This window comes from Eutrigla gurnardus (genome assembly GCF_963514095.1).
Source record: "Eutrigla gurnardus genome assembly, chromosome: 18".
NCBI lineage: Eukaryota > Metazoa > Chordata > Actinopteri > Perciformes > Triglidae > Eutrigla > Eutrigla gurnardus.
Genome location: NC_139929.1, coordinates 3,240,872 through 3,262,915, shown reverse-complemented (window position 1 = coordinate 3,262,915; position 22,044 = coordinate 3,240,872). Strand labels below are relative to the sequence as shown.

Here is a 22,044-nt window from a genome sequence, read left to right as displayed (position 1 = left end):
CGATTGGTCGCTGCGCCTGTCAATCAATGTGAGTTGACCAATGGCGGCGTTACATGGACACAACCTACCCCTATTGTAATCCATGTAATCCAATTGGCTCACGGTGTTTTTTCCCCGAGTCTTCCCACATTCGTCGCCTCCCACCGCTTAGTAGACAAGGTGGAAAAACTTAGGAAGTTTTTTGCCAGCGTCACTCTGGGTAAGTTAGTTTCAAAGTCACACACAGACGCATACAAATAGATATCTTACTAATGAACGTAACGTCAACATTTAGCCGGTAATCACACGTAAAGTGTAGCTAGAATCGCGCGTCTTCCATATATCCTTGAAGTTTGGCTGGAGTGCGCGAGCCCGCTATCCTTGTTAGCATCGTGTAGCCTTTCCAAAGTTTTACTTTTCACCCGTTTTACGTCGTTCAGCTAACATTTCCCGGTTGAACGCAGGTTAAAAGCTAACATCTCGTTTTCACACGTTTCTCAGAGTCTTTGTTTAAATTCTGAACTCGTAACAACTCAACAAACGGCGGTAAAGATAGCTTTAAAATGCTATTAAGCTAACTATGACTTGTGTTTACTTGTGTTTATGACAGCTGTATTATACGCCCCTCGTGTTTTGGGGAGTGGATTAGAGAAATGGTGATGCCTTAATGGGTAATTGTAATTTGAATGCCAACAGGATGGATTGACCTGTGCTGTTGTTTCCCTCTAGATGACCGTTTGGTGATGATGCCCTTGGTGCTCGGGGCAGTAATCCATCTGCCCTCCTGAAACGCAACAACCGAAAATGAGTGAAGACAATGCGCGGATCGAAATGGACCTGGTGTGTTGGTGATATCCGACTCAATTAGTGGCTCCTAAACGCACCGTTTCCATTCTATTTCACAGTCAGAGGATGTACCCTCTGTTTTAGCTCTCAGCTGAAAAGCTATTGTAATTGACAGACAGACATAATGTGGCTTTTTTTTCAATTTATTTATCAGATGTTTCTTTTGATTTTACAGGCTTTTGGATCAGCCAAGCCCTACGGGTCCTCGAGGAGTATCGTGAGAAGAATAGCCTCCAGTCTTCCTTTTAACCCCTGCCCCAGGGTTCACTTTCAGGTGAGTTACCTCCATTGATTAATGTAAATCTGATATTTAAAGATAATCATGTGCATCTGTCACTTTTAATCGAACCCCACGTTTCCTCTTCTGTCTTTCCGCCTGACTCTCCTGCGTGACGACAAACCACACACCCTGTTTACATGGGGTTGTCTGGCTGTTTTCATTCATGAACCATAAACAAGAGTGGGTGAAGCCATTCGGAGCCCTGACTGTGTGTTCCAGACTGTCGTTTTTCAAAAACGGAATTGCTTTTCTTTACTTTTCTGTCTTTCAACGCTGTGCTTTCTCTTCTTGTCTTCTGTCTCCAGCTACGCTCCCTAGGAATGCAGTATGTCTGCTTTAGGTCAGTTTGTTCAGCAAGCTTCAACAACTTTGAGTGGATTGAAGAGCTACAGTCTAACCTACCTGAACCTTTCATTAACATTGTATAGTTTCCCTTCACACCTCCTCCCTTTGAACCGCCCCCATGACTTCCTTTTAATTAGTTGTTGTCCAGTGTTCTCTTCTCTTTTTGTCCGAGTGTTGAACATGGCTGTTCTCTCTCCGACAGCTTTATCCATATAATGAAGACGCCGGTGTCCTGATTGGTACCAGGAGGCAGAATGGTTTGGTTGCTTCTCTGGCTGATATCGCCTGGATCGACGGGGATGAGGAGGATGACGAAGACTCCTCTGTCAGATCCAGGTGAGGACACATCTTCTGGGGGGTTGAAACTGCAGTTTAATGTGTCAGAATGTACCTCCTTTTAGTAGAACATAAAACAATGTTATCCCGATTGAAACAGGTCAGCAATCCCACCAGGACTCGTGTTTCGAGCCCGCCAGCCTCAGAGGAAACCCTTCAACCGTCAGAGGTCACTGCCGAGCTTGCATCAGGAGACGCCGGACCCCCAGGGGCCAACAGTCGTCAACGATTCAGCCATTCAGAAGATCAGTGCACTGGAGACAGAACTTGCCAAACTCAGAGCTCAGATAGCACAAATCGTATTGGCTCAGGAGAAGAGCACACAGCCAGGTATCTCTAACACAGCCTTCAAAAGCACAGACTTATCCCTGTACATGATTGTTTTTTTCCCTCTATTTTGTTCCACTGCAGTAATATAATATCTCCTCTAGATGGCAGCAGACTTCCACATATCTCACAGCTTCAAGATTTTTTCCTTTCCTTTGTTTCACCTCAGCTGCTACCACAGGGGCACCTCCACCTCCCCCTCCACCCTGTGGCACCCTGCCTCCCCCACCACCACCACCACCTCCTCCTCCTCTTCCTCCACCACCCTCGAGTCTCCAGCGGACATTTTCTGCATTTGACTTGATAAAGGAGCGTAGAGGGAAGAAGACAGACGGACAGACGGTTTTGGATTCAAAGCAGGCTGACGTCCCCAGCATGCTCGATGTCCTGAAAGACATGGGCAAGGTCAAGCTGCGATCAGTCAAAAGGTAGGTCTGTACTTCAGTGGAGAAGCAATGAGAATATATGCAGATATTTTGGGAAATTATCAAGCTAAAAGTAGGTTGTCATGCTCTTGTATGTATGCATTGCTGTAATGAAGTTTTTCAGATCTCTTCGTACCGCACAAATAATAAAATTGCTCTTAACTTCGTCGTAGTCGTCCACTGGAAGACGAAGCCAAGGTGAAGTCCAGCGGGCCCGTAGACGCCGCCGCTCTCATCGCCGAGGCCCTGAAACGCAAGTTTGCCCATCGTTACAGACACAACAGTGAACAAGGAGACGCGGAGGATTTCAAACTCCCCGTTCCAGAAGTGAAACCTCGAACTGAAGCCCCTTCGGTGAGATAAACACCCTGTAATGTTTTTTTCTTAAGGTGGAATTTTAGGGTCCATTCTCATACTTTATTTTTGAATTCTCACAGTTTGGGCAGCACATGTTGAAATCGACTGGAAAGAGGAAGCTGCTGTGAAGCCGAGACCTGATTCTGAACCCGAGACCTGATTCTGAACCCGAGGTCCAGATGTGCTGCGGACACTTTGAAGTGCTTTTTTTTTTTTTTACATCAGCTGTTTCTGTGGGAAGAAGAAGGGATTCAGCCTGAAGTCGTATCAGTCATCTCATCGCCTTCTATCCAAGTAGTCGTGTTGGCCGTCTGTTTTTTTGCACTTTTATAACTTATATTAGCGTTTTTCTGTTTTACAAATAATATTTTTGTTTAAATTAATGTGTTTGTGTTGAATAGTTCCAAACCTCTGTCCCGAGTGACGACGTCGGAGGCAACACTACAGAATCACTAAACGTTAATAATCAGTACTTTAGGGTTTTTTGTTCAACTCGTTGCACATCGGTCATGTTTTGCATTCCCGTTTTAAAGGGTCTGTAAAAGCAGAAGAGGGAGCACTTTCTCGTGGAATATTGTGCTGTATTGTTTATACATGTATGATAGACTAATTTATGATTGGGATCCTTCTATTTATGTTGTGGTTTAAAGTAGATAATTGAGATTTTAACACGTAATGATGTGTCATAGATTTGTCCGTTAATAATTCCAGGTGGCTTTTAAACCGTTGTTGTACTTCCCGTTGAGCCTGAGGAAAGGTGTCGCCCAGTTTGCCGGGGCTTGTATGTCTTTTGCTGGTTCAAATATATGCATCCCAGTTTTAGTCGACATTATTTATCTCTTTAGTACGAGCCGTGTTTCAGAGCCAAAGACATTCCAGTGATATTGTGCCTTTCACCGCCAAATATCTTTTCCTAATTCCAGTTCATGATGATGCTTTAATAGCGAGGGAAACCAGTAATGTAACTATTAAGCAGAGTTTATATTTCTACGGCGGGTGTTTGATGCAGTGATTTGTTGCATTATTTTTGGATAAGATTTATTTTTTTAACCACAAAACACTTTCCCGGGACTGAAGACTGAAGAGTCCAACATCATTAGTGAAGAAATACTGCATCGTGGTATTAAACGCTATGTTAAAATGTTTTAGTCGTGGGTCCGCAGGCTCCCATTGTCAGTATTTCAGATGTCTTGTGACGGTAATCATCGCATATTCTTGCCTCGAGTTGAAAATGCAAAGCGACGGATTGTTTCCAGTTCTGTTCGTTATGCCAGTGTAGTTGCTGCTTTAAGTCAACTCTACTAGTATTACCTTTTTATATAAAGGGAAGGTGGACTGGGTGTCAGTAGTAGAAAAATCGTTAAGTGAATTGTGGAATCTCTAAATAAAAGTTTGTTTTGTCCCGACTTCCTCCATCTGTTATTAATATCTACTGAATTAAAGTTACACAACGGTGAAAGTCCATAAACACTTGTCAACAGGTTTTATTATTCAAATGCAACAGGCATGTATCAAAAAGGTCAATACAGCAAAGCCTTTACAAAATCTGGCTCGACACTTACGTCTTCCCAAAAAATGGCTGTTGCAACAAATTGTAAACAGTTTTATCAACAGTCTTACAGCACTTACAGCAAAATTACAAATCAGCTAAAGTAAGAAAAGCACCTGTTATCTTTCAAAATGTGTTAAACACAAAAACACCATTTGTGCCACTATACTGAATCAAAAGGAGACAAACCAAAACACAAAGAAATGGAATGTTCAAAGTCACGCGACCATTTTTGTTTCTGTATAAAAAAAAAAATAATGAAAACAAAAAAGAAGGGACAGCTGGAGTTGTTCCTCACAACAACAAAAAAAGGCAAAGGGATCGGACAGTGCATTCAAAAACAGACAAGCACATCATGCACTTGATGGGAACAGGAGCTGGTTTGGTCACTTAGCATAGTTTGTGCATAGTTATAAGGCATCAATCGAGCAGTCCTTTAGGTTGCATGTGGCTGTGAGAGACTTTCTGCACAGCGGGAGAGACTCTTTCAGTAGATCCTAGCCAGGAAAACAAAACCAACACCAACCCTGCATCATCCACAGTCACTTCTTCTCCCTCAACCCCCTTTTTAAGAGACTTGCAAAACCCTGAGCGAGTTACGTGGAGTCCAGGTGAGACGCATGTGCGGTGGCGAGTAAGTGATGTCCAGTCTGGGAGGTGAGCCCCTCCCCCTTCCGTCTATGTTCAACCAGCACTGGAAGGTTTGAACACGTCATCAAAAATACACAAAAAAGGACTCGTGTTTCGTTGGATGTCGCGGCGGTTATTTGGGAGAAACACATCGTAGCACAGGTGGTGTTGTTTGAATAAGGTTCTGCTCATGGCTTCGACAGTGGGATGACGGTTTTAAAACGAGTGGTTCTTCACATCTGTGCTTTCCAAAAAGGCGAAAAACCGCGGAGCCGACGCATGATTCGCTTCAGTTTCGAGGGAAAGAAACAACCGATAAGGAGATGCGTAAACAGTCTTCGTAGAGGCAGCAAAAGGACTGGGCTTGTCACATTTTTCTATTTTTTTTTTTTTTTTTTTTAACATGAGGAAGAATCTTCAATACAAATGCAACATGGCATTAAGTCTTAAGGAGGGTCTCATGTCTGAATACTCCAGTTGTCTCAGTCAATTCTGTTCAGATCATTCTTCAAATCTGTTTTCAAATGGCACTTCAAAATACCAGAATACATGTCTTCTTCTTCTTCTTCAGTTCTTATACTGCGTTCCCCTTAAGGTTCACCAATAAAATAAAACACAAAAAAGTGGTGTGTTCAGTCAGTAATGCCAAAACTATAGTGGACAAATAAATAAAACAAAGCAAAAAAGAAAATACAGCAGTAGCCAAATGAGGTATCTATGTATTGCTCTACGCCAAAAAAAAAAAAAAGAGGAATTAAAAATTAAATAAATTAAATAAAATCAGTGGTTTATCAAGATGGGAGGCAAAAGCAACAAAACATAAACAAAGTGTTGGGATCCGGCGGGGCAGCGGCGGCTCTGCAGGCCACCGCGTGCCCCGCCGGGCCCCCAGTGTGTGGTGAGGCCCCGAAGGCCGGGGTCCAAATGTGGAGTTGGAAAAAAAGAAAGGGCACACAAGAAGTGTCAGGATTCTCTGCTTCCCTGAGGTATTTCTTTGGAGCTGGTTTCTCCAGCAGCAGCCGCGGCCGCCGCCTCGCCTCCTGCGGCGGCGCTGGCTGAACTGGGCTTCGTCTCCGTGGAGACGGAGGTTTGTTCCTGCTGCAGGACGCCCCAGCTGGCCTTGTTCAGCCCCATGTGGCCCAGCATCGTCTGGGACAGACGCGTGTCCGAGAAACGGGTCCACTCTGCAAACAGCGGCTCCGCCACGTACGTCATGAAGCCTGAGGGAAGAGACCAAAAAAAAAAAATTACAGCTAGAGATTACACACATATCGTTATTGAAAGCTGAATACGACAAACATACACACACGTACCTATTTGAATCTTGCCAACTGTGTTGATCTCTCTGTCGTAAAGTGGGCTGACTTCAAGTTTGTGCTTCTTCTCAATGTCTCCTAAAAAGTAGAAGCAATATTTAAGCCGTTACATTCTGGCTCTGCTATTAGAGACTGGCTTTGCTGCAGAAAGTCGAAAAAAAAACAAAAAAAACAAAGAGATGATCACCTTGTTGGAAGAACTCCTCGGTCACTTTCTCGCTCCAGCGTTTGCTGAGCTCCCAGGGTCGGCAGGGGTTACAGATGTCTGCACACTTCAGAGCCATCTGCATGACGGAGAGGTGCAGGAGGTGTGACGGTGTTAATAATAATAATAATAATAATTCATGTGAGTTATATAGAGCCTTTTTTATGTACTCAAAGACACTTTAACATTAGATGCTGGACAAATACAGAATACAAAATCATTCATATAGAACAAATACTTGATATTTGTACTGAATAGACATCATTAAAACACAAACATGATCTAAGTACCAACAAATGTATTTTATTAAATAACAAAAATAACAAAAAAATAGCCTTGCTGTTAATTAAACAAAGACATTAGCCTACATTAAATGTAGGTTATGTATCTTTGCATTTTAAGCCCTTAAAATTACTTTAAAAATGAAGAAAAGTCCTAAAAAATAAAACTTTATTGAAAACGTTGCACACACCTGTATTAATAGTATGTTGACAAAAATAACAACATCATATTTTCCCAATAAAAAAAACAAATACAGAATATGACGACAGACGATTTAAGCTTCATTGGAAAACCACATTTAAAAATAAAATCCATAACATTAACTAGGATACAAAGTTTGGGTTTGGCTTGTGCAGATGTGCCGCACCAAGAACATCTCTAAATACTAAAACCGCCTTAATATGATGTAGGAAACCCAACCGTGGATCATCTATTCAAACCCGGTGTGGTTTATGACGGAGGAGGAGACTGACCTGCTGGATGAAGTGACGATGGCTGGCGTTGCTCAAGCACAGGCTCTCCTGGTCCAGGTGCCTGCGGAACCTGGACAGGTAATCATTCTGTCTGCTGATGTCTGTGGCCAAGATCAAGGAGCCCAGCTCCCTCTCCATGTTCAGGCTAAAGGGGGTCGGAGAGACAAGACCGTCAGATTGTTTGTGCTTTTCTCTGTAAACTCAGCAGAGAAGTCGTGGGTGATGACATCGCTGACCTGTCTTCAACAGGTAGATGTGAAAACAGCCCAGTCTCTCTGAGCAGGCCCACTGCCGACTTCCAATGGTGGTTTTCTAGAACTGAGGTATTCTGTAGATTTGAAACAAAAAAAAGAAAATGAAATAAATCCACTTCAGTACATCCATCGCTAACTTCCCTCCAGCTTCCCTTACCCTATAGAGTGTAGCGAGATAGTGGTCTGTCTTGATGAGGAAGGGCTGGTTGACCCCAGGATGGTCCAGGTCGTGTGTGGCGGCCGCTAGGATTCCCAGTAGGATGTCACGGGAGGTCAGGGATTTGGCGAGCTGCATTCACAACACGATTGTATGAGATTATGATGACTCATCGTTAAAATACAACACTTTGTCCCGTCGTGTTAAATCGCGTCTCACCATGGGTTCCTGCATGTAGCAGTACATGGCTTGTGTGACGTCGGCAGCGTGGACAGCGTTGTGATAGGGGTTGTCACTGTGGTAGTCCTCCTGGACCATGACCAGGAACCTCCACAGTTTGACCATGTCCAGCTGGAAGAGCTCCACCAGGCCGTACTGGTTCAGCAGGTGGAAGGTCAGCGTTATCAGACCGTTTCCTAGAGGAGAGGAACAGCAGAGTGTCTTCGGTGAGCGTGTTTTCTGTTTTGTAGTGTTGCCACTTTAAACCTGCCTAAACTAACACTTCTTCACTTTCCATAATTACTTATTTTTGTTATTTTTTTCTTCCCAAAGCACTTGTTCTTATCTACGGAGACTCCTGTTGGAGTAGAAATATGTACACGGTAGTTTATTATTCTTCCTGTAAGAGGAAATGAAGAGTCTGAACAGCTGCTGTTGCTCTTTGAAGCTGTAACCAAACTCCATTACATCTGCATTGGAAAATGTAATATATTGTTGGATCCTCTTCAAAATAAAATGATTCAATTATCGAATTCGTCTTTAATTCTTTCATCCAAATGAGGCCATGAATGAATGAATGAGCCATTCATCATCTGATCTGATGAGATCTACACTGCCTGGGACCCCACGGAGTGTTTTGTGGCAATTTGGACACCTTCAATATTAATAACCTTCTAAATAAACAAGCGAACGGCGCTCTGCGTTGCAGTGGGGGGGGCGGAGCTTCAGTCCAGCATGCGGCATGTTTGTATGGTTCTTGAGAAATCCAATAGATGGCACCATTGGTATCAAACCAAGGCTGGATCGGTGCTCCATTATTTCTTTTAAAACTACTCCTGAAAAAGTATTTCCCCATCATATTTTACGTACCGTTTGTCAACTTATCGAAGAGGAAAATGTCAAAATTCCAGTTGCCGACTTTTTCCAGCATGCACTACGAGGGAGGGAAGAGAGAAACGCAGGATTAGTGATGTGAACAAAAACACAGACTTATAATGGTATGGGGATGTATATAAAAAGGTGGGTGTCGTACTCTGGCCTGTCCAGTGTAGTCCTCGTCTAGGATGTGGAGGGGGATCTGCTGGGGGACCCCCCTCAGCAGGCGGGATGAGTGCAGGTACCTCTGGAAGCTGAGCAGTCTGTGGACCCTCCTTTCAGGAGAAGAGCTCCCCGAGGCCGCCGAGCCGGACCCATAGCCCAGCCGTGCTGCACACACACACACACACACACACACACATAAATTGTGAAAAAGCGGTAATGTGTACAATATGTAACTGCATTTTTTTGGGGGGGTGAATGTTTATTTTATAAGCCCGTTAGATTCTGAGAATCATTTGGGTTGCACAAACTCAGCGGGGATCCGACACCGACACAGATATACAAACAGCCGCTGCTGACACAGCCGCCCACTCGTAAGCCTTTCGTCTGGGTTCACACAGCAGACATGCTTTGTCAGTGGTCTCACACACACACACACACACACACACACTCGCACACACACACAGAATAAACCCTGGCTGCAATCCGGAAACACGTCAGCATGAAGTCGGATTATTATTTGGTCAAAATGTCAACACTTATTTCTATATAAATGATGGTTTCTAAATAGGAAAAGTGGTTATTTTAATCACACAGCCTTTGATAAATAAAAGCCTCTCCCATGGTTTTCACTGAGACACGCCTCCGCCTTTATCATCATGTGAAACGCTGCGTGGAAACAGTGCACAAACATCTGCAAATATTGCTGGAGAGGAAGGAACCGTGTGTGCAGTTTGATAATGTCTGGTTATGAAAAGAGGTAATCGGGCCGGCTGGAATACTCACTGTGGAGAGTTCGGAAGTCGATGCACAGGTACGGGTGGGAGCTCCTTCGTTCCGGTTCAAATCCAACCTGACTTCTCACTCTCACATCTCCTGGAAGAAATCAGCACTTATTTCCTCGAGATTCAAAACAGGAATGTGTCTGAATGTGCTCGGCCAAGTAGTATTTACAAATCGTTTTTTATTATAGAATGGAGTCGACGCTGCTCGAGGATGGGCTCTACCACAGTTCAATGAAGGGAACGCTATAATAAGACAATCACAAATTATGTTTTTTAAATATTTCTGCACACTGGGGTCCCTAAACAGACTGGAATCTGGGTACTGGGTATCACTGGAAGGCTGGAATACCAAAAAGGCACAACTTTATTTTGAAAAGCAGTTCATAAAGTTGACTGAAACAGTATTGGTGGCATTTAATGAGCAAAAAACCTACAACTCATACACTCCTTAGCAGTGTGTGTGTGTATACATCTGTCACATCCATCTGTACGTGCGAGGGGCTCGGCACGTTTGCGTGCGCGAGTGTGATTAGTGTTTTTTTCAGAGTCACGGGGTCCATGTTGCTCCTGCGGTGCATTAGTGCCGGCGCTCTGGGGTGGATGTAGGTCATGTCATTATAACTGATGCGGTGAAAGCTCCGAGTCCTGCTATTTGAAAGCACATCAGCATTAAATTGGCAGACTGAACCCCGGGCTTCAGGGCAAAAAAAAACACCAGTCTGCATTAGCGTGCCTCTCCTCACACTCGATTTAATACAAGAAGCTCCAGACATGGATGCTTTGAGCCGGTGACGTACGATGCCATCATACTTAGCCAAGTAAAATGATTAAAAAAAAGAAGCTAAAGCTCCCCCCCCCTTCAGTGAGCTTGATAAATGCTGTTACTGTGACTAGACAGACGCACGTGGCAGCTGTTGAGTCATGGGCGGTATCAAGCCGGGGAGAAAGTATAGCAATATTATGAGAAAGCTACAGTAAATAGGATTTCAACAAAGACTTAACGTAAACTCCAATCTGCCGTTTACTGCTCCTTCATCCGACATCTAGGAACGTCTACTTTCCTTTCTTACTGCTCACTACCAGCTGATTTATGAATTAGTGTCAAAAAAGAAAAAGAAAAATCACATGCGAGGGCACATCTATGTGGGTTAGAGTGATGTCAGGGGTCCACCCCAGGCTCTAATCGCACCATTATCCTCAATACACTTATTGATCAGGCAGCCGAGACGGCTCGGGCTGCTTCCCGGATGCATTTTGACTCCATCTGCCTGACGGGAGCTACGAGCCATCCGCCCTCTCATCTCATTTTCTAAACTGCTTATCCCGTTTAGGGGTTGCCGAGGGCAGCGATGCACAACACACACACACACACACACAACAGACCTTTAGTCTGTTAAAGGTTCAAATTCAATTCTGTACTCTTAACAAACCCCGATCAAACTTCAAAGACACTCAACGCTACAGATGCACAAGACCTAAGCCTATTCTGACTGAGAGATTACCAAAAGGCCGGGGATTGAGTGGACATGCACGTGAGCACGCGCCCATCTCTTCCTAATCTCCGCATCCATCCATGGTTTCATCTCACTGCTTTTTAAGCCAGTGTGCATAAAAGAAATGACCACCATCATGGGAGGAGCTAAACCTACTGATGTCCGGTAAGTGTGTGTTTACTGAAAATGCACGTGCGTGTGTGTGTGTGTGTGTGTGTGCACTGAGAATGGGGAAACACTTACCTAGCATACGTATATAGAGTGCCGTCTGGTCGGAGCTGTCGTAGGAGATGGCCCCTCGTCTCTAAACAAACAAACAAAAAAACATTAACATCTGTCCAAGGTTGTTGCATTCATATTATTACAGCCACATCATGTGTGTGTATCACAACCACATCTCCACCAAAACATACCTCAAAAACACAAAATACTAGCATGTAAACAGAGTATGATAAGTGGAGAGTGGTGTAATATTGCCACTGTTGTGCTTGTGTGCTTGTGTGCGTGTGTGTGTGTGTGTGTGTGTGTGTGTGTGTGTGTGTGTGTGTGTGTGTGTGTGTGTGTGTGTCCACAACACGTGCGTTTCTCACATGACTGATAGTGGTGTAAGTGTCGTATCAGGCTGATGATATGGAGCGAGAACATATTTATCAGCGTGGCAGTTTGTACACACACACACACACACACACACACACACACACACGCACTACACACACACACACACACAGTTTCCCATAAACAGAAATTACTTTGGATCCCATCCAAACCCATTTGTCCCCACTCACCAGATTAAGTTTGACATTTTGACTTCCTCTTTATAAGTCCCGTCTCAAAATACAGTTGATAATGCACGAACATCAAAAAGCATCCATTGAAAATATACCGACTTCCTTTAATCTGACGTCAGCAGAGGAATGCAATTTGAATTAATTGCCTTTAGTGGAACTAATAGCCAACCCTTGATACGTCAGTGCTATTCTTCAGTGACGCGAGTACTTGATAGATAATTGTAACAATCTTTAACATCAAAAACATTCTGTAGAGCAGCTCTCTTTTCTTCCTCAATCTAATAATCTAGACTCAACACTTCTGTCCGCTGCATCACAACAACAAGACTTTTCTAGGAAACAGCAACGGTCGACTTGAAAGACATTCACCGACACAAAGTCAAGCACTTTTCAAGGTGCATTTCCATGCTTTTCCAGCCCCTTCCAGCTGTGGTAAACTCCATCTTTGTATCAATCCAATGGTCAGTATTCAGTCTACTTATTATGTCATTTGTTCATCACATTAAATGAGATGTTATTGTCCTCTAAACAACCGACATGATGTTTGGAGACAGCTTTTTACAGAAGGACCACAAATGAAAGGAAAACTAATTCCACTAACAGATCCACAGAAATATAATCACCAACTATTTTCATCATCTGTTCATCATCAAACGTCATTTTTCATAAAGAAATGTCAGAAAATGCTGTTTTCAGTCCCTCAGATATGGAGATCTTCTCTTCTCTGTTCTATCATAGATGTCATCACATTTCAAGCACTTTATTCTAAATCCAAGCACTTTTCAAACCTTGAAAACACCACTAAAATTCAAGTGTTTTCAAGGATTTCCAGCACCCGTACGAATAAGTCAAATTGTTTTTACTGACCAAAAAGGTTTCAAACATGGATTTTGGAGCACGAACTCTTTAGGTTTCCGGAACCTACCGTGAAATAATACAGCGGTCTATTTGTTTTGAATAAAAGGTGCTTCTGTTGACATTCGAAGGTCGAACAAGTTGCCAAAACACGGATGAACATCCCAGCAAATAAAGAGTTGTCTTCACTTGTGTGTACAACACCATCCCAGTGCCAAGTGTATCTCTCACCAGGAGGCACACTGGTCCTTGTAGCCGGCATGATCGTGGTAACCGTATATTTGCTCTACCGACAGACAGCTGCTCCAGGCTACACTGAGGTGTTGGCTCACCTTCTATACACCCCCCCTCCCCCCTCCAGGCCGACTCCCCCCCTCTCCCCATCTAGGGCTACCCTCATCTAGGGTTACCCACCTGCCATTTCATGACCAACAACACAAATGTGCATGCTTGTATGACAATTTCTGGATTACTGGGAGTCTCCTCCACACACACACACAGACACACACACACACACCTGACACCGTCTGTCCTCTAAAGCCCACGACAGCCGGCCCGATCCAAAGCTAATATTTTACCGGCTAGCAAACAGTTGGACTCGGGGTGGGTGATCTGCAAAGCTGTATTTTAGTGTCAACAGTCCTCTGTGTTTACACACAGCAGCAGCGGTGGTTAGTGTGAATATTATAGATTGTGTGTATGTATGCATGAGGCTGTGTGTGTCTGTTTGTGTGTAAGGGGAGGGGGGGGGGGGGGGGGGGGGGTTGTTGGTGTGTGTGGGAACTGTGTAATACTGGCTCTGCCGGCTGGGAATGAGAGGAGTGACCCGGCCCTGCCAACACTTGCCCAAACAAACCTATTGGCCGGAGCTGGCAACACACACACACACACACACACACAGACACACACACACACACACACACACACACACAGCTACCAGTTGGCACTTAAGTGGACATTGCTGGCATGTGTTCTCTCGTGAGCTGGTGAGAAGGAGGCGGCAGCACAAACACTTTGTCAATGTCACATTCCCCGCTGTGAACGGAGGGGAAAGTCACGTTTTACCCTTCAAAAACAGCCACAACACACACACACACACCCCTTTCCATGCCTTGTAGTGCCAACACACACACACACACACACACACACGTTGTGCAGCAATGGTCAGAAATGAACTTGATCGCCTTGGTAAGCCCTGTGTTTATGTCATTTATGCTTCACAGCTGAGGGTGATGGGAAATAAGGGAGAGAGAGATGCAGGATGTCAGAAGGTAAGGACTTGAACTCACAGACAGGAAACTCAAAAGTTCATCCGTTTGAATTTCTTTTGCACACACTTATCACAAATCATATGAAAACATGAGGAATGTAATCCGGTAGTGGTTAATCTCCTTTTTGAAATGCCTGCTAAGTTCATGCCACAGTAACCCTGGCCAGCTCAATATGTATCCTTCATGCAAAAACAACAAAAATAAATAAAATAAACCCTTACCTTTATAATAAATAACAGCCTTCTGCAGGCCTGATAGTTATGAAGCAGCTGCAGAAGGTACTGACTTGGTTACCTCCTCTATTTGATTAAAAAAAACACCATTGCGACATATTACACTATTAAGTGCCCACATAACATTGCTAAGCCGGGCTGTGTGTGTGTGTGTGTGTGTGTGTGTGTGTGTGTGTGTGTGTGTGTGTGTGTGTGTGTGTGTGTGTGTGTGTGTGTGTGTGTGTTAGCTAATGGCGGCCGCTAATACCGCTCTGGTGGTACCATTGCCATTGTGTGTGTGTGCTGTTAGCATCGTTAGCTTCCAATACAGACTCCAAAAAACCCATGCATTTGTCATATTATTATAATATTTTTTTTACAATGTAAGGAAAGCCATGTTTGCTCATGACCCGAGGAAGCACAGCGTTGAGTGTGAGGTTGTTTGCACGAGCAGGGAGCGCCACAGGCCAAACGTTTGGCCCGTTCTGAACAGATGGACCTGCATTTCTATGGATCTTTTCTAGTCTCATCAACCACTCCAGGCGCTTTACACTACATTCAGTCTATTTACCATTCACACACATTCACACGCTGATGAGAGAGGAGCCGCCGCCCATCGGGACCTAATCTTATCTGATCTTATTCGCACACATTCACACGCCGATGGCACCGCCTTCAGGGGTTCAGTATCTTGCCCGAAGACACTTCAGCACGTGGACTGGAGGACCAGGGACTCGCTCTGAGCCACAACCGCCAACCAGTATGTTGTGAACAGGTTGAATAGCATATTTATTTGGTATATGTATTTATTTTTTTATTTGATTTGCTTGTTTTTATTCATTTATTTTTATAAATATTTTATTCGTGTTTCTTTCCAATTTTTTAATAGGTTCTCCTTTTAACTATTTTTTTTACCTTGCATTAATTTTTATTGGTTTACCTGAAATATAAAGTGCAATACACATAAAATGTACTATTATTATTATAATAAATGTCCCAAATTGGCCACATTTTTTCCGTCTTCTTCCATAAAAGCTTTCCAAACTCTATTCCTACTTTTGGGGAAACCCCTCGGGTTGAAGCCGGTCGGTGTTTGCATGCAGCAGTCGGGGGAACAAGCCAAAGTCAGTTTTGTTTGTTGGTTTACCGCTAGCACAACAGTCTACCCATTGTGCTCTCCCTGCAATTCCACGTGAGCTCGTTTACATAGGCTGTGTTTCTTATCTCGGCTTAGCCTCGCTGCCTGGGGGTCACGGCATTCAGGTTTCTGAGGTCGGGAGGTCACGGCATGTGTCAAAATGTCCCGACTGCACGAGTCTGCCAATGTTTGCCATTTTTTCCGACTCCTACGGGTTAAAAACAGACGCTGATAACGTGTTACAGTGACATTTGCTGGGATTGTGTGCATTTAAATAAAAAACAAAAGGGCACTGGCCAAGTTGCAAGAGCTTTTCGCCCAAACGTCATCACAGCATGATGATTGATCCGATATCGTAGTCCAACGCCCATTGAATTGAACAACAGCCCGGTGCTGCTTTCTGACACTTCCTTTTTTTTTCCAAACACGGAAATAAAAACCTGCCTTTATGATGTCATTTAGCGTTAAAATTGTGTTTGTTTGCCGAGGGCCGGCCTGTTACAGTCAGTGAGTCAGCTGGGGCCAAGGAAATGAGGAAGCCAGCAGTATTCCTATAAACTGAAATATAAGAAACAAAGCAGATCATGCACACACACACACCCCTCCCCCACAAACACACACACATAAACACTCGGGATGAAAGCAGCTGGAATCAGCTCGGTTTCATAAACCGAAACCTTCCTTCTGAGTTATAACCTCTCGCAGCCCTCTGCTGTGCGGGACTGCACATTCCAGTAACTGAGTGCTAAGGCCATAAATGCAGACGGGTCTGGAGTGAGTGTGTACGTCTATGTGTGTGTGTGTGTGTGTGTTTGTGCATCGGCCATTGCATACACAAAGCCCTAGATGGAGCCCACCTGTTGTAAGTGTTTTATGGGAACGCTGTCCACTCCGACACACTCCAGCTGCAGTGAGATGTTGAGAGGGAGGCTCCTAGATTGGAGGGTGGATTGGCCGCTGATGAATGACAATAGTAGTGTTGTCGCTAAGAACAGAGCAGCATGCTTGTCTTGCGATAATTTATGTGGAAACCAATGTTTTTACTAGTGAGTAAAGTATACACAAAAAGGTGATTTATGCCTCCGTCTGCACGGAGAGCTTTTAAGAGGCCTTGTGTAAATGTGCTTTTAGCGGCGCTCTATGACAAGTTGAGCTACGGCTTGGATACTTTATTTTCTAACCCGCACAGGAATTTCATTCATCTAAAACATCGTCCCCAGGCTCTAATTGCTTTTCGGGGCCAGCTTAATGCTCCCCCCCTCGCAAGTCTCAACCTTCTCAAAAGGAGAGCAAACAAAACCAAAAAGTAGACGGCCATCACGTGTCTACAGGAATACAGTTAATATGATTAATATTCAGCCAGAGCAGCTGCCCCCCCACCTCCCCTTACATTGTGTCCGTTAGTGTGTTGATGTATGGAGCCACAATCTCACGGCCGATTGCACTCAACACTGCAGCACAAAAACAGAACAGTCATGTGATAAGAGAGGGGGGCCCCTTACGGAGAGAGACAGACAGGCAGAGAAACAGACTGATTATGTATAAATGAAGATGTAACTCCTGTTTATTTACTTAAGGTTGAGGCTTTAGGCTAATACGCATCCTCGTTTAATAAACAGTGCTATGCATTCAAACTCATTCACGCATTTTCACAGAAAAAAACTCAAATTTGGCAGGGAGAGGGTTAACGTTTTTTTTTGTGAAAGGTTGTGAAACACCAGGCTCGGTGTCTGAACAGCTCCTTCAGCATTCTTACCACATCCTGAAACTACGTCAATCTGATGGCAATGTTCAGAAAAAAAAAATGCTTATCGGTTCAGTTAAAATCAACAAAGTAACTCCCTTAGAAAGAAGCACTGTGTGAGTATTCTCTTATCACGCCCTGCACAGAAACATCCATAGTGTGGATGAAACCAGCGGCGCTATCTCCCAACCTTACGCACGGGGCTTATCATCAACCCGTCCCCCAAATATCTCAAAAATCAGGAGTCGTCGATCTAAGGTCAGCGGCCGACATACTATTGATGATATCTCCCGACTGTGCTATGATGCACTAAGCTGAGAGCAGATCAGCGTTCCCAGTCTAAAAGGTGCTTTCCTCCCATTATCGCCAGAAGCCATGTGACTGACTCTGGCCTCATCAATAACGTGCATCTGTTAATTGATTCTTGTATCTCTGCTGGGTTTTTTTCCTGGTTTTGAAAGGACCTCGTGAAAAGCAGGCAACTGTGTGTGAATGATTGCGACGGGTATCGAAAACGGTGCCAGATTTCAGTGTTTTATGGTAGGAATTGCCTGATAATCGGAGAAAACGAGAGAAAACCATCACCTGCGAGCAATATTAGAAACATGCGATCCAAAGTACGGCCAGTGTTTAACCTGTTATGTGTTTTTTTTTCTGCCGATACTAGCACCAAATCAAGACCAGCTACAACTACATGGCATAGAAACTCAGTGTTGCCACGTGAAATGTGTGCAATAAAGCCAAACTAAGTTCATGAGCCAATACATGTGTTCCGTCTTTTAGATGGGAACCACATGACTCTTTGATGCGTCCTCTTTGTCCTGTGCTCTCTCTCATTCCTTCCTTTCATTTCTTTGCACTTATCTAATCCATCTCAGTCCTGCATTTACCCTTCACTTCTTACAAGCCAGAAGGGGTGCAGCACGCATCACTTTATAACACACAAAAACATACTCAAACCTCACTTTTAGGAATTAATAAACAAGTAAACATGCATTGGGATTAAAAAACAACAATAGGAGGCATTGTGCTATAAATGAGTCCATTTGTTTTAATGCCGTTGCCGTTTTCGCCGCCTCCTCAGCGGCATATTTACACCCAACCATAAGAATTCCTCGACCACAGAGTGACATATTCTTCTGAGACCGTGTCTTCGACCCTACTCTGTTTACAAGAGGAAATGTCTTCATCTTGCGAGGGAAGAGGAGGAGGAGGAGGAGGGTGGGGGGAGCTTGTGAGTGAGCGGAACAAGATAGCCGGAGAATGAAAAGAGCCCGAGACTCTGGCCATCTGTGAGTCTGGCGGCGGGCCAAACCACTGCCCACAGAGCCCAGGCACATTCTCAACGGCCTCTCTTTCTGCAATGGTAGTCCAGAACTGCTTCCACAAACAACAGGCCCGTGGAACCACACACAAAAACACAGCAGCCACCAAGGACAAATGCACCCTTATGCTCATAAATAGGGCCCCGAAACACAATATTTGTAGAAGAGTAATTACTCCGTGACAAAAGGCTTGAGTGACACCGCCATATGTGCGTACGCATGTTCACCCATTTCTGCCATTGTTCAGGAAGACGAAAAAAAAACAAACAACAACAAGACAAATGACGATGTCAGCGGGTCTTTATGTTGCAAGTCTTGTTTGGGGATAAAAGTGTTAGCCTTGTGCAACAATGTTTCCACACAAAAAGAAAATACATGGAAATCATTATTGTTTCACTGGAAACTCACTAAACACTACAAAGTGCAAATCACCCCTTTATACCAACAAAAAGCAGCACAATAAACAGCAAGGATGGGAAATCTACTGGTGAACTCGGCCAAGAGACACAAGACACGATAGCTTTACACTTGTTTGTATGCAGGGGATGAGCCATCTAGTGTTAAGCACTCTTGGGAGCTCCTCAGGGATCCCTCTTTGGGGATGTGGTCCAGAACCACCAAAGGCGCAGGATAGCTCCAGGCCCCTCAGATTAGTTATAACTTTCAAACTAAAGAGAGAGCAAGAAAGACGAATGGATGAACGTCCAGCAGCTTATCCAGCATTTCATAACATCTGCCAAATACGCCAATAACCCGCGAAATAAAAGGCAGCAGGCAGCGGGAGGTGGAGCAACATCTTGGGGGCCCTTTGATAGCCGTGTAGTTATGCATTAGTCTTTGGAGGGAGCGGCCCGCGATGATGGTGTGGTGGGTTCAAAGCGGACACACATGGGTGGCTATGTGGAGCAGCGTCTTGCACAAAAGCACTAATGGACGGCCCATTGAAGAGGACGCTCACACGGTCACAGACGGTGACTTAATGCACGGTGAATGTGTTGGGAGATGCCATGCAAAGTAGCAGGACGCGGTCCAAAGACAGGATAATACAGCCCTCGCTGCATTAGTGCAAAACCACTGGAGCAACAGTACGTTTTAAAATATGATGTGCAACTTTTCTCTGCACTACACAACATGTGTTTAGCAGTGCACAGACAGCTAATGTATGTGAGACACATGCTTATACACAACAGTGACTCAATGTTTGGCCAATGCACCGGAGCCACGCTACGCTGCCAGTATTTCCATGTACAAGGGAGTGCATGTAAAACGTGACTCCACAACATGAAGACTGCTGTTGTGGCATACCTCCTCTTTCACCGCAGGGCAGAAAAACACAGGCAGGCTTGCCAGAGGCACATATTCGAGAGTTCAAGACTCCCGAGAAAGCAGGAAGTTCAAGTATGACTCAATGATTTATGTTTCTACTGTCAATGTGTCAAGAAGATGTTAATAGAAATAACAGTGTGGTCAAGTTCCTACTGACAAAATGTAGCGAGTAAAGCGGTATACTTTGGTAAAAGTGTGAGCCAAAAGACAGGAGGGGGGGGTTTATCTGTGGAGAACATGCACAAATGCAAAGTGGTTTCAGGTCAGTGTGTATTTTAGGTCCGAGAGATAAGAAAATGTGGTGTGCGTCTGTGCAAGTTGAGTGTGTGCGTTAGGGCCTAGACATCCAGCAACCACCTGCAAGATTCCTGTGGATTATTCATGTATTTGTTAAAAAAAAGTGCTGTTTTTAAAAGGCCCGTGTGATTCCCAGAGACAATCCCACTGTGACTACATGATCAAATAATAATAAAAACATATGTATTTACCTGTGAGAGCTGTCTCGGATCAGGAGCCCCGAAGAGAGAAGAGCTGGAGCTGAAACTAATGGCTCCCCTCCGGCTGAGGACATGCTTGGGAACCGGCCTGTCTAGAGGCAAAACCGGCAGCTGATAACATACTTCCATTGAATAGTCAGGGGCTGGATCCGGATCGAAAGTGTAAAAAAAAAAATGAAAAAGAAAACAAATGCAATGCGGAAAAAAACAGATGAATTAGAAAAATATCCCCCCCAAAAAAACGTGAAATTCTTCCAATATTGTGGATCTGCTATCGAAGCTGCAAAGTATGTCTGTTCATTATGAGCGACTCAAAAACTTCGCCTTCATTGATGCTGCGTCGTTTCTACCTCCACTCGGGGTTTTTTTTTTAAACCTCATTTGGTGTCATTCTGTAGCCCAAAAAATAAATAAATAAAAAAAATAGGGGAAAAAAATCATGCCGCTGTTGCATTTGCTCCTTTCCTTCTCATTTTGCTCAAATCCGGGCCCACGGACGACGAGACCTTCTTGCCATTTTCTGGCTCTTTATGAAAACGCTTCCTCATTTTTCCAAAGCAGAAACAAAACGCTCATTTGCGCTTTTTCGCAGCAATCCGCACATCGCGGAATGAAGACACAAAAAGGCACGAAAAAAAAAAAAAAAAAAGATCAACATATCATAATTAATGCAACACCGGCGGATGAGGTGAGGCAGCTCCAGGATGTGAGATGTTTTAAAGCCGTGGTGTTGTAGCCGCCGGGGGGGGCTTTGAGGTCGTTTTTCCGGACTCCACTCACACACACAGCCGGGGTGGCGAAACCAGCATCAACACGTAGGGCTTTCCCGTGTTTTCGTGTCCGGCAGCCGCATGGTGGAAGAGGCCGTTGTCTTAATTCAGCGTTGACCGTAAAAAGCACAAAGTGTCTGGCTCGGGGAGAGAGAGAGAGAGGGGGAACCCCGGACGCTCATCTCCACTCCGCTCGCGACGCCGGCGACTCGAACACGGAGGGGAGGGGAAAAAAACGCAATGGCGGCGTGACAACGACAAAAAAAACAATACACCGGAAAAAAAATGAACACGAGTGTTTTGTTTCCTCCTCTATGACTACACTAACGTCCTAAACATTAGCCTACTCTACGGTTTTAAAGCGCACACACCACCTGCCAGAGATGGTGCTGTTGGAAGCGAGCAGGGGAAAAAAAGAGAGGAGAAAAAAACCGCCCTTGTCTAAAATGCACCAATGGCGTCAGGGGTCTTGTTGTAAGCGCGACGCTGATTGGACAACGCGGCTTAACGTGTATACACTGAGACACGCGATTGGCTACGCGGCCAGGGCGATCCCAAGACCTATATGAGCAGTCATTTGCAGACGGCGTGGACTTTCTCAAGGGTATTCCTCCACAACGGGGCTTGCCCTGCAGCGGTCCACATCATTGCCTGTGATTACCTTCCTCTCATGACTCATACTACTTGGGAGCTTAGACTCACCGGGAGTTTGAAATACAGCCGAGGAAATGCATTAAGGTGTATCTGCCTGTTAGATTTTTTTTTTATTATTATTATTTTTTTTTAATGTTGGCAGAAATTATTATTTTTTGCATGATATGG

The 22,044-nt window shown here is 44.4% G+C and overlaps 2 protein-coding genes across 3 annotated transcripts; one reads left to right on the top strand and one right to left on the bottom strand.

The window, feature by feature from the left end:
* Window positions 1-136: 136 nt before the first annotated feature.
* mtfr1 (mitochondrial fission regulator 1) lies at window positions 137-5,620 on the top strand. Its single transcript, XM_084033372.1, has 8 exons — window positions 137-199; window positions 709-819; window positions 1,001-1,099; window positions 1,653-1,786; window positions 1,887-2,116; window positions 2,283-2,541; window positions 2,712-2,892; window positions 2,976-5,620. The coding sequence occupies exons 2-8, from the start codon at window positions 784-786 to the stop codon at window positions 3,021-3,023; spliced, it is 987 nt and encodes a 328-aa protein (XP_083889498.1). The 5' UTR covers window positions 137-199; window positions 709-783; the 3' UTR covers window positions 3,024-5,620.
* On the bottom strand, window positions 4,367-21,580 carry pde7a (phosphodiesterase 7A). Of its 2 annotated transcripts, none has more exons than XM_084033370.1 (12): window positions 20,444-21,580; window positions 11,540-11,600; window positions 9,805-9,894; window positions 9,014-9,186; window positions 8,851-8,914; window positions 7,981-8,177; window positions 7,762-7,893; window positions 7,587-7,678; window positions 7,351-7,495; window positions 6,578-6,674; window positions 6,388-6,468; window positions 4,367-6,294 (listed from the first exon to the last, which is right to left on the bottom strand). In XM_084033370.1, the coding sequence occupies exons 1-12, from the start codon at window positions 20,579-20,581 to the stop codon at window positions 6,038-6,040; spliced, it is 1,527 nt and encodes a 508-aa protein (XP_083889496.1). In that variant the 5' UTR covers window positions 20,582-21,580; the 3' UTR covers window positions 4,367-6,037. The 2 variants fall into 2 exon arrangements, with proteins under 2 accessions (XP_083889496.1, XP_083889497.1); XM_084033371.1 differs by having other exon boundaries at window positions 9,805-9,891.
* Window positions 21,581-22,044: the final 464 nt, after the last annotated feature.

Excerpts from the sequence above, each read along its gene's own strand:
- mtfr1 (XM_084033372.1), top strand. The coding sequence starts at position 784 with ATGAGTGAAGACAATGCGCGGATCGAAATGGACCTG. Across the intron at positions 820-1,000 it reads CGCGGATCGAAATGGACCTG|GCTTTTGGATCAGCCAAGCC; the intron begins GTGTGTTGGTGA and ends TTGATTTTACAG. Across the intron at positions 1,787-1,886 it reads GACTCCTCTGTCAGATCCAG|GTCAGCAATCCCACCAGGAC; the intron begins GTGAGGACACAT and ends CGATTGAAACAG.
- pde7a (XM_084033370.1), bottom strand. The coding sequence starts at position 20,581 with ATGGAAGTATGTTATCAGCTGCCGGTTTTGCCTCTAGACAGGCCGGTT. Across the intron at positions 7,894-7,980 it reads GCTACATGCAGGAACCCATG|CTCGCCAAATCCCTGACCTC; the intron begins GTGAGACGCGAT and ends TTGTGAATGCAG. Across the intron at positions 6,469-6,577 it reads CGAGGAGTTCTTCCAACAAG|GAGACATTGAGAAGAAGCAC; the intron begins GTGATCATCTCT and ends TCTACTTTTTAG.